Source organism: Mangifera indica, chromosome 1 (assembly GCF_011075055.1).
Source record: "Mangifera indica cultivar Alphonso chromosome 1, CATAS_Mindica_2.1, whole genome shotgun sequence".
Taxonomy (NCBI): domain Eukaryota; kingdom Viridiplantae; phylum Streptophyta; class Magnoliopsida; order Sapindales; family Anacardiaceae; genus Mangifera; species Mangifera indica.
Window position 1 is genome coordinate 4,899,091 of NC_058137.1, and position 12,108 is coordinate 4,911,198.

The 12,108-nt window shown below is 30.8% G+C and overlaps 2 protein-coding genes across 2 annotated transcripts; both read left to right on the top strand.

Annotated features, from left to right (window-relative positions):
* The first annotated feature begins 2,146 nt into the window (after positions 1 to 2,146).
* Positions 2,147 to 4,022, top strand: LOC123218651 (probable protein phosphatase 2C 63). Its single transcript, XM_044640177.1, has 4 exons — positions 2,147 to 2,547; positions 2,706 to 3,082; positions 3,228 to 3,464; positions 3,559 to 4,022. Exons 1-4 carry the CDS (start codon positions 2,286 to 2,288, stop codon positions 3,871 to 3,873), a joined length of 1,191 nt encoding a protein of 396 aa, XP_044496112.1. The 5' UTR covers positions 2,147 to 2,285; the 3' UTR covers positions 3,874 to 4,022.
* Positions 4,023 to 9,448: 5,426 nt separating this feature from the next.
* Positions 9,449 to 11,683, top strand: LOC123212685 (probable esterase KAI2). Its single transcript, XM_044631821.1, has 2 exons — positions 9,449 to 9,884; positions 11,144 to 11,683. The coding sequence occupies exons 1-2, from the start codon at positions 9,517 to 9,519 to the stop codon at positions 11,586 to 11,588; spliced, it is 813 nt and encodes a 270-aa protein (XP_044487756.1). The 5' UTR covers positions 9,449 to 9,516; the 3' UTR covers positions 11,589 to 11,683.
* The last annotated feature ends 425 nt before the right edge of the window (positions 11,684 to 12,108 follow it).

A 12,108-nucleotide genomic window follows, 5' to 3' on the forward strand; every position in this document is an offset into this window, starting at 1 on the left:
CTCACATGGGAACCATCATTCTCTTAGTAAATTTTAAAAAATAATACTATATATAAAAATAAATTTTATTTATGTTATAATAATATTTTAATATTAAAATTTTATAAACGTGATAAAAATTTAAAATCAAGCTTTTTTTAATGAAAATCTTGATATTTTATCAATTTTACTAGTCTTTGCTTCCGTAAAATGCATACTTGGGATATTCCTCCTGGCTATAACAATTTGAGCTCAAGGTCAATCAATACATTCTCACAAAGCCCAGACAAAATTCTAAAAGCAGTGGGGTGGGGATGCCCAACAAATTTTCCACATTGTACAGATTTAATTATTGATTTATTTTTGGTGAATGGTTCTTCGTCGCAGTCTCGTTTGCTTGCTGGCTTTCGTAGAAACAGGTGTAAATGGATAAAGTTTGATTTAAATTGTAATTGATACGATATGACTTTTTGACAAATGGAATCCAATCCAAACATTCGTACAATTGTTTTAATAATCAAACCTAACCTAACCTAACCTTGGCCCCGGTTAAGGACTTGGATCTTGGATCAAAACTTTATCCGATCGGTGAATTGATGATGATGATGCCAGTGACTTAAATAAAACTTAAAATTATTTATTAAATATAGTTTTTTGTTAGACATAACAAAACGTTTTATCTACGTATAAAATCAAAATTACCTGTAAAATAATCAAAATCAATCATTTGGGTAATGTTGAATTTGCAGCAGAATAGCCATTCTTCATCCTTGTTGATTACAGGTAAAATAATCAAAATCAATGATTCGGATCAGGCAGGCCGAGTCTGAACATCTCTCGATTTGAATTTGACTTAAATAAAAAATAAATTAATAGTTCGAATTCATAGTTCGATTTTATTTGAATTATTGACAAAACAATGTCATTTTACCTAAGTAATATTGAAATTTTTTTATTTAAGCCATGAATTCAAACCAAATTGAGTCATGAATTCAAATTATTAATTCGACCTAGATTCAAGCCCAACATTCATTGACTCAAGTTCATTTAGATTTAAAAAACGAGCCTAATTTTTCAGTTTGAGTTTAATTTAAATTTAAATAAAATAAATTTGAGTCGAATTAAATCATACTAAACTAACTTTCAAGACTGAGTCGGTTCGAATCATATCCAAGTCTAATTCCATCAAAGATGAAAGTGAAGTAAGGAGTGGGAAAGTTAGATACCACTCACTTAGTTGTTTCATTAACTTGGTAGAGTAATTATATTAATGTGGTAAAGAAATCAACATTCTTTTAATCTATGAATTTGGATACTAAAGTTTAGAAATAATATACCTGAATTATGATCATAAGTTTTCATGGTAATATAATCCATAATCTTAAATCCAAGCATTTTTTAAATCAATTCATGGTAACCCATTGTTTTCACCAGACAAATGATTATGCGAGACATCTGTCAACATCATTTTCTACTATGATAAAGTTAACGTTTTGATTTATTTAAGAAAAGATGATCACAACAATTGAATATGTTCACAACATTAAATTATGACCCCACACATTCTCAAGATTTCATATGCCAACCTTACCAAAGATGAAAACTTAAGAGGAACCCAAATATAAAAACATGAGAGAAAAAACGATTGCAATTAATGAAATAAGTTTACGATACTAAACTATGACATATCATCTTCTCAAGATTTTATGTATTAACTATATTTTACTATTGAACTAACTAAAGATGACAATTCGAGAGGAAAAATATTAAACACTTGAGTTCAAATTTTTATATATTGCATGTTTTTAGTAGGATATTAAAATAATTTAAAAAAGAAATTGAAATGTTAAATCATTTAGAAAAGTGAAATATAATAAATAATTTTGAATTAATTTGGATCATGTTAAGTCGATTTGAACCTAATTTAAATTGGATGAGGATTAAAAATTTTTGATAAGTTCTTAATTTTGATTTGATTGGGTTAGGAGTCTCTTTCAGATAAGGAAATTTTCTGCTTGCATACCAAGTTTGATCATTCCAAGTTCGCTGGGTTGTAAGAACTACCATTGGATTATTAGATGCTGACAAAGCACTGGATAAGTTTTTCCCCCCAACGAGCACGTCAACTCCAGGAAGACCTTGTGACTTAGCCGCGTTTACTTTGAACGCCTTTGAATTTTGAACTATTTCATTTACGCTGTTTCACTTTTCTCGCCAAAAACTTTCCTCAAATCTCCCTTTTTTTGATTTTTTGTTAAGTTCTCTTAATCACTCATCAGACTGCTGTGGTGTAGTTCTGGGTTATAATGATGTTGGACAAGTGTAAGAGGTCATTAGAGAGGTGTTTTCGAGGGGAAGATGGTGCTGATGGGCTGTTGTGGCATATGGACTTGAAGCCGCATGCTTCTGGCGACTATTCAGTTGCAATGGCGCAAGCTAATTCTCTGTTGGAGGACCAGGGACAGGTGTTCACTTCTCCTTCGACCACATATATCGGTATCTATGATGGCCATGGTGGTCCTGAGGCTTCCCGCTTCATCACTCATCACCTCTTCCCTTTTCTCCACGGTAAGCTCAATTTTTCCTTTTACTTGGTGGATGAGAAAATTTTTTTGTTAGGATAATCATGTAGAATTGATATGATCAATTAGTTGTCAATGAAACTTGAATTAGATTATTGAACTCCATGTTTAACCATAGCAGACTAATTAAACTATGAATTCCAGAGTTTTCCATGGAGGAAGGGGGGTTTTCAGAAGAAGTGATGAAAAAGGCATTTGGTGCAACAGAAGAGGCATTTCTACATTTAGTGAAGAGATCATGGCGTTTTCGGCCGCAGATTGCTGCAGTGGGTTCATGTTGCCTTGTTGGTGTAATTGCTAATGATGTGTTATATGTAGCAAATCTTGGTGACTCCAGGGCTGTGTTAGGGAGGAGAGTGTCAGACAGTCGAAAAAATACACGGGTTTTGGCAGAAAGGTTGTCTATCGATCATAATGTTGGTGTTGAGGAGGTGAGAAAGGAGGTTGAGGCCCTTCATCCAGATGATTCCCATGTTGTAGTTTTTAGCCACGGGGTTTGGCGCATAAAGGGAATAATTCAGGTATGAAATTTCATCAGCATTTGGGCACCAGATGAGTTTATTTTGAGGACTCATCTGCTATCGTTTTGCTTCCTTCTGTATTATTGTTGTTGCCATTTGTAATGTCAGAGCACAAGGCTCCATCTAACACTAGTTGCCTTGATAGGTTTCAAGATCCATCGGAGATGTTTATTTGAAGAAACCTGAGTTCAGCAGTGATAATCTTTTTCAACAATTTGGATCAGCAGCCCCTCTGAAAAGGCCTGTGATGACAGCAGAACCGTCAGTGTTAATTCGAAAGTTGAAGCCAGAGGACTTGTTCTTGATCTTTGCATCTGATGGTCTCTGGGAGCATTTAAGTGATGAAGCAGCTGTTGAAATTGTTCTCAAGAGCCCAAGAGCTGTAAGGCTTCCGTTAAAATCAATCAACAAACCTTGCTCTTTTTGTACACATCAATTTATGAAATGACATGAGAATGATTTTTTCCGATCTTTAGGGAATAGCAAGACGATTGGTGAGAGCTGCACAAGAGGTGGCAGCGAGGAAAAGAGAAATGGAATATGAGGACTTAAAAAGAACTGAAAGAGGAGCAAGGCGACATCTTCATGATGATATCACAGTTGTTGTGATCTATCTAGATCACCCACTGGGTTCTTCAAAGGCTAAATTCAAAGATTATTGCCTTGTTGGGTTCACCAGCGCTCCAGTAGATATCTTCTCTCGTAAAGCAGGTGAAGCAGAGGATGTTCTTCGAGCTGGTAACTGCAACCAAGCAACATCTAGGACTGTTAATGAATTATCTTGTGTATAGAAATCATAATTAACCTCCCTCCAGAGGATGCTGAGTAAATGTATCTTGCTAGAGAGGAAACTGCTATGGCTGCTGCCTTACGTCGCATTTTGATCACCCTTATTCTTCCCTGTGATTTGGGAGATAATGATAATAATTGTATTCCTTCATATTTTAGTGCTAGCTGTGGCCAAGACATGTCCAAGGGGGCAGCCAGCCCATAGCATGGCCTAGCCCCCTTTAGGGTAAGAGTTCGGTATGGTCTATTAAAAATATTACAAAAACATGCGAACCAACCCGTTAAAGATTAGTGAAGACATGATCTAAGGAGATTTGGACAGTCTTGTAAGTCTTTCAATCCTAGTGGACAGGTTCAACAACGACCTACTGCCATCTTTAGTTGTTATTATTGGTTATGCGACTTTGTACACTACTTTAAAATACGAACTTCAGAGGTTGATTTAATTGAAAACCAGTGTCAAATTTGGTTCGGATAATAGCTAAAATTTATATTAATTATATAATTAGATTAGTTCAACCATTATGATATATTGAATGACTAAAATTAATTTTAAAATTTTAATTATATAATATTGATATCATTGGTACGTACTAACTAGTTAGGGCTGTCGACTCACTGACCAGTATTATCAGAAAATTCAGTTTGGTTTAATAAGTGGAAATTTTTTGATGTCTCAATCGGGGTGGCTGGCATTTGAAACAGCATTTTGCAATACACCATTTGCATGGACCACAGCTTGAGCCCCAACTCAGAAGATGTCAAATTTGATGCATCCACATGCCTTTTCCAACAGGGCAATATTCTGAGGTCGAGTTTAATTTCTGGTACACTTTGATACTTTTAAAATGAAAATACCTGAAAATAAGTAAAGATATTTTTGTGTTGTGTTTTACAAAGTAGTAAACAAGCATTGTCGCATCACATTCATACAACTAACTGTTTTATGACTTACGAATGGCGTCGGTGGATGCTATCTTCAGATTCAATATTTTTAAAATCAGAACGATAATTAAATTGGATATCTTACTGATTTATAATTCGATCGATTTTTAAATTATAATGTGTTTCTTAAATATTATTAAATATTTATTATATTTTTTAAATATAAATAATATGTATTTAAAGAGAATAATTTAATGTCACTCATTTACCTTTTTTCTATTGAAAAAATTTGTTTAAATAATTAACTTATTTTAACCCACTAAAAATCAATTTAATTTAATTCTTCTATTTAATTAATGTTTATTTATTTTCAATAACTTTTTTTTCTCTAATTAATATTTATTTATTTTTAATGATAGCTATTTAACTTTTAACCATTTTTTTAATGTTATTCGTTATCATTTTGATTTTTTCTTTATAAATATATATAAAAAGACAAAAAATTGATTGTTTTTCAAATTTATTTGATTAGATCATAAACTGATTTATAATTAAATCAATCGATCTAATTTAGTTTTAATAATACTAATTGTATTCAAACGATGGACACATCATCTTTTAATGTCTCCTTTGAGAAAAATATATTAGATTTAGATTTATCTATAATGGTTGACTCAATCCGTCTACAATTAATTGTCGATGAGTAGTTGAAAGGTTGTTGAATGGAGAAAATAGGAGCAACTGAGGACACATTTAAAGTCCTAAAACTACCGTAATTAATGATTATGCAAAGTTTCTTTTTCTCCTCCTAAAAACACCAAAACGCAAAGCGTCTGTGAAACCTCCCAAATTCACAAAATCCGGAATTGTAATACGTATAACAAATCGTGTTATGGAAATAATTAAACTTAGATCAATATGCTTCAAATTCAGTTCGACACAAACGAATCAAATTCTGGGTATGTAATTTAGTGTATTTTACTTTACAGTTAACAAAATATAAAGACAAAAAGACTATTTCCCACCCAAGGTTGGGACTTACGGGGATGGTGTTGGCGGATGCCATGCATTCGGTGCAGTTGGCTGCACGTCAGTTGTGATTTATTTTAGTTTTACATTGAATTTGCAGCTTTGTGAGTCAACAGTTCAATTTTGACGATGCAAACTCAGTTTTTATGTAGAGAAAGCATTTTTTAGGTCATATTTAGTTATGAATAACGTAAAAAACTGATAAAATATTAGAATTTTTATAAAAAAAGTCTAAGTTTTTATCCCTGTCAAGTTTATGAAACTTTATTTATCTGATATAATAATTATCGATTAATCATTATATTTAAATTTATTCATCCAATCAATACAAGCGAGAGACATGAATATATATCTTATTCTATCGTTTTATCATCAAAATGCAGAAAGTGTTATTAGAGGACAATAATACAAGGGATAATTCCTGCATTCAATTAAAAAGGGACATATTTGTAATTGAATTTCATGTTAGTTTGTCATTGCACTAAAAAGGGGTAAACCAGTAATTTAACTAAAAGCTAATAGAATTCAATAACCTAAATAGATAATGGGTGGGAATCTAACCTAAAGTATAAAAATGTAAATTCACCAAACCTTAAGTGGAAAATAGTGATTTGGCAACTCTGCTTTCTCTTAATTCTCTTTTCCACGTGTCAGATGTGAGTTAATCCTACTGATTTAATATAATTATTAACATTATAAGGTCGGAACAATAATATTAATTATGATAATAATCACTCATAAAATTAAATACTGTGTCGTTATAAGCACGGAAAGCTGAAAGTGGGAAAAGGATGATGGGCGAAGCAGGAGTTGGACATTCGGAATGGACAAAGGGAAGATGTAGAGATGACAATTTTAATCTGATTTCAGAGTCACCGGCCTTTTATGATTTTAATAAGAAAAAGATTCTTTAATAAAAACAGAGAAATAGACGGAGATGAAAATGAGAATAAAAAAAATCTATGTACCTAGAAAAAGGGATACATATGTCCTCTCCCTCCCATACGCCTTCCCTACCCCACTCGCATAATTATTCTTTTATATTAATATATTTACTTAAAATATGAATATATTTTTATAATTTTATTTATTTATATTTTTAAAATTTATTTAAATTTTTATTATACATATTAAAATGATTAATATATTATATTTATGATATTTAAAATAATAGATTGATTTTAATTTTATTATTTAATATATTTATATTATATTTTAAAGGTATAAAAAAAAAATTTTTTTTTGATTGATACAGAGACAAGACTTTTTTCTAAGGGAATAGAGAAGGGATAGGAAAAGATTTTTGTTCGCAAGAAAAGTATGAAAAATTATTTTTATCTCTGCAACAGAGACGAGTGAGAGATAGAGATTGATACCTCCAACTCCAATAGAAATAGAAACAGAGATTGATTCCCAACCCTAGGATGGACAACCAGTGTGACAAGTGTGGTGGTTTTGTAGAAAATCAGACCTGCTTCGGATCCCGTTCTCTTTCCAGGTTCCCCATCATTCACGCCATCCTATCTTTTATTTGCCGTTTGTTATTTTTAGGTTAGAAGGCTTATTCCCACTGGAGGTTTAGTATATATTGGCAAATTTTCATCCACAAATTTCAATAATTTATAAATTAACTATTAAAATTAATAAAATTTATTAAATAAAATAATATAATTATTATTTAATTAATAATATTAAAAAATAAAATTTATTTTATTTTTATATTTTAATTATAAAAATTAATAATTTTTTTCTATCTTAAATTTTAAAATCTTACCAAGTGTCTTTTAGAAGATGTTTGGTTTAGGTAATATTTTATTATCAAAATAGAAAGATTATCTTGAAGATAGATTACTTAAAAGATTATTGGGTATAAATGATTACTATGTTTGATAAAATTTGATAGGTATAAATAATTATTGTATTTGACTAATAGTAATAAAAAATTATTAGTAAATTATTTTACTTAAATGTCCTTGAATATAATTATTTTTAAATATTTTTCATATTATTTGTCATATTAATTAAAAATAAATTTATTTTTATCTCAAAAAATTAATAAATACTAATATAATTATAATAAAATCAATATTATCTTGATAATCTTTAAATATCTAAGGTGAAGGTGGTAATCAGATTATCACCTATATTACCTGTCACGTCAGCATAGGTAATAGAAGATTACTGTAATATTTTATTACTGACAAACCAAACAAGGGAATAAAAGATAGATTACCAAGGTAATTTTTAAAACCCATAGCCAAACGACCCCTTAAAGTTTTATTTTTTCCTTACTTTTTTCAACAACATCTCTATTTTCGGCCACCTTCTTCGGCCCCTCCAACACACTCTCTCTCTCTTGACGTTTTTGTTTGAGCGTCATCTGTAATGGCAAAGATGAATCATCTTTATACCCCCAAAAAGACAAACACAGCTTTTTGTCGAAGGAAAATGAATTCATCTTCGTTAGTTTTTTTGGTTGCTGATGGCTTCTCTTGAACGGTTGGTATGAGAAGATGGGTGGTAAACACCAACTGTCGGTCGGAATGAAGTGACCGGAGAAGAGAAAAAAACTAAAGGAAAAATGGTAGCTTTTTAAACTTTAAGGTGGGGGGAATTTGTTAATTTTTTTAAATTAATATGAGAAATGAGATAATCTTTTAAAATTTTTTAGTTCAATGATAGTTTTTTTTTAATTATAATTGAAAATTTTAATAAAATATGAGTATTTAGGTTTTTAAAATTTTGTGAGTGAAAGTTTGAAAGTACAACAAACTTTATATAGGAATAAGTCTTTTGGTTTTTTAATAAAATAGTATTATGTACATAATTTTATATATAAATAATAATATGTTAATATATAATTAAATAATTAAAAATTAAAAATAAAATAATATTTAATTATATAATAATATAAAATTATTTTATCTTTTTTAATAATAAAAGACTAGCAAAACAAAAATCACCCTTTTGTATTCCCATTGTCCAATTTAGAGTTTGCGCTGGCAGAGATAGAAAATAACTGTCAACCAACATCATCATCAACCCCAGGAATCAGGAAACCCTTTGAATCGTCTAATGTCAGATTCAACGAATAGTTAACTATTGAAATAGCCACCTTTGTTGGTTACAAAAGACTTCACTGATTATCTAAATTGATAAGGAAAAGTCAAAATTTTTTTCTAAAAAAAAAAAAAAAAAGCCTTGAAGATATCTTATAAAAACTTTAAATAATAGAGATTTACATCTCAAAAAAATAGTTATTAAAATTAAAGAATTTAAAATCATATAAATTATATAATAAAAATTTTTGCTTTTCCATATGGGATCAAAGTTTCAAATCTTATACTTGAAAATCTAATAAAATATTATTAAAAAATTAATAAAACTATGTTTATATATTTTTAATATATAATTTAGGTATATATTTAATATATTATAATATAATTTGATGATTTTAAATTAAAGATAAAATAATAATTATTACATAATATATACATATTTAAATTATGTAAAAAAAAAAAATGTAAACATAATATTGTTATTACAAAATAACAAATATTATCAAGATATTGTGTAACACACATGTGGTTCAAATGATTCCCCGCGTGATCACCCAACTTCGAAGTCCCAAAACCAAGGGAAAATCATCTTCACTTCGCATCACTATAAATAAACTTGCATTTACTGTACAAACCCACCCATATCCCACTTGATTCCTGCCAAAGATATAAATGGGAATTGTAGAAGAAGGTCACAACGTCAAGGTCCTCGGCTCAGGCGACGAAATCATCGTCTTGGCTCATGGCTTCGGCACCGATCAGTCGGTGTGGAAGCACCTCGTCCCTCACCTTCTGGAGGATTATCGCGTCGTTTTGTACGATAATATGGGCGCTGGGACAACCAATCCTGACTACTTCGATTTCAACAGATATGCAACTCTTGAAGGTTTTGTCTATGATTTGCTTGCGATTTTCGAAGAGCTGCAAATTGAGTCTTGTATTTTTGTTGGCCATTCTGTTTCTTGCATGATTGGAGCCATGGCCTCTATCCATCGCCCTGATCTCTTCACCAAAATTGTCATGATTTCTGGTTCCCCGAGGTAAATTTACGACGCGTTTAAATTTCTTTAACCGTAATATAATGGAATGATCAGATGATCAAATTATGGATCTGTCAGTGTTTTCAACTGTTTGAATCATGTATTATAATTATCATTTCCCCTTTCTTAACTGCTTTTTAGTTAGTCTTCTCTTATCTTTATGCCAATATTCGATTCGATTTAATTTCTAAATAACAAAGAATTCAGGTATGGGAAAATGTTAAAGCTCTCTTAACTAGCTTTTGGGTGAGAGAGAGTTGATATCAGTTTGCGGAGGTTTCAATAAAGCAGTATCAAACTCCATGTTACGTCGTGTATATAAGTGTGATAAAAAGTCTCACACCCTTTGAACTAGGAGTATCGAGTATTTGACTTTCAGTTTCGGATAGGCTTTATTTGTTGGCCAACTTTGGATAGATTTTGATTCCAATTAATAGGTCTCAGTTTAAATTGGTTTTGATTCCACTCTTGAGGAGCCAAATCCGAAACTAAAATCTATTTTTCAAAGATTGATTTTTAATTTTACAATTTACTGTTTTCACCCGGATCATCAACTGAATGGTTAAAAAAAATTTTAGAAGACATTTTTAAGATGAACAAAGTTTTGATGAGCAATTTGATTTTATTCCTTTTTTAGATAGAGAATATGTGTGTGAGGGAAAGTCTTACACCACCCTATTAATTGGTATCATAAGTATGAAGGAAAGTTTCAAATAAGAGGTAAGACTTTCTCCTACAAGTGGTATCAAAGCCTCAGACCCAAGTTGGGTGTAGGCATTTAAGTGTGAGGGAAATTAGGAAAATCTTTTCCGTTTAGGTAGTTTTTTGGGTTAGAGATCTAATAACACCCTTTGAGTTAGTTTTCAGATACGTTTTCTCGTACTTATATACCAACACCCAAATTCATTTCCAACCAATGTAGTATTTTTAATGATCTTTTCTAAATTATACATTAGGTTATTGATCTAACATTACTTAAAACAAACTCACATGCATCTGAAAAATTCTGAGACTACTTGTTAGGATCTTTATAAATTGTTATTGAAATTTTATTACCTTAAGAAGTTAACTTAATAGATGAGATTTTCTCTCCTATAATGTATTAAAAAGTTGTTCTGAATTGAAAATTAACATTATTTTAGATTTACTATAAATTTATATTAATGAATGCTAAACGAAGACATGGTTACTTTGATATGATTTTGATGGAAGGACTGTTTATGACCTAAAGTTGATGATTTGGACTGAGTTAATTATAGGTACTTGAATGATGAGGATTACTTTGGAGGATTTGAACCAGGGGATCTAGAGCAGCTTTTCGAAGCCATGCGGTCCAATTATAAGGCGTGGTGTACAGGATTTGCCCCACTAGTCGTCGGCGGGGACATGGAATCTGTGGCGGTTCAAGAATTCAGTCGAACCCTATTCAACATGCGACCAGACATAGCCTTGAGTGTGGCGCAAACCATATTCCAAAGTGACTTGAGGCAAATTCTAAACCTAATCACCATACCTTGCCACATTATCCAAAGTATCAAGGACTTAGCCGTGCCGGTGGTTGTCTCAGAATACCTTCACCAGAACCTTGGTGGGATTTCCATAGTTGAAGTGATGTCGTCTGATGGCCACTTGCCGCAGTTGAGCTCGCCGGATACCGTTATTCCTGTGCTGCTCAGGCACATTCGTCACAATATTGCACAGTGATAATAAAGTCAAGGTCATCTTTTATTGTTGATCATTTGGAATTACTATGTTATGTAGAAGATTTAAAAAAAAAATAAAATTTAAGCTTTTGTCAATGGCGGCAATTTCTGTATCAACGGGGACAAATTGAAGTGGAGATGTTTGACAAATGGCATAACATGTCTCACGTGTTTAAAATTGGTCATAACTCATTTATATAAATTGTTATATTTTAATAGAATTGGTAATTTTAAATTATAAAGGGTAATAAAATAAAACTGACCCAAAAAAAAATTCTTGTTTATATTTTTTAAGGAAAAAAATTGAAAGTAAACTCATATTTTGTGTCAATAATACCATTTCCATTCTATTTACTTTCTCTCTCACTATTCTTTTATCAATAAATATATATTTTGATTGTAAAATATTGAAAATGGTATTATGATAATTTATTTGATATATTTTGTTGTTTAATACTTATGATTTGACTAAATTTTACCTAAAAGAGTTGTCGTCAATGGAGATAGACACGTAAAAATAT

Excerpts from the sequence above, each read along its gene's own strand:
- LOC123218651 (XM_044640177.1), top strand. The coding sequence starts at position 2,286 with ATGATGTTGGACAAGTGTAAGAGGTCATTAGAGAGGTGTTTTCGAGGG. Across the intron at positions 3,083-3,227 it reads GCATAAAGGGAATAATTCAG|GTTTCAAGATCCATCGGAGA; the intron begins GTATGAAATTTC and ends TTGCCTTGATAG. Across the intron at positions 3,465-3,558 it reads TTCTCAAGAGCCCAAGAGCT|GGAATAGCAAGACGATTGGT; the intron begins GTAAGGCTTCCG and ends TCCGATCTTTAG.
- LOC123212685 (XM_044631821.1), top strand. The coding sequence starts at position 9,517 with ATGGGAATTGTAGAAGAAGGTCACAACGTCAAGGTCCTCGGCTCAGGC. Across the intron at positions 9,885-11,143 it reads ATGATTTCTGGTTCCCCGAG|GTACTTGAATGATGAGGATT; the intron begins GTAAATTTACGA and ends AGTTAATTATAG.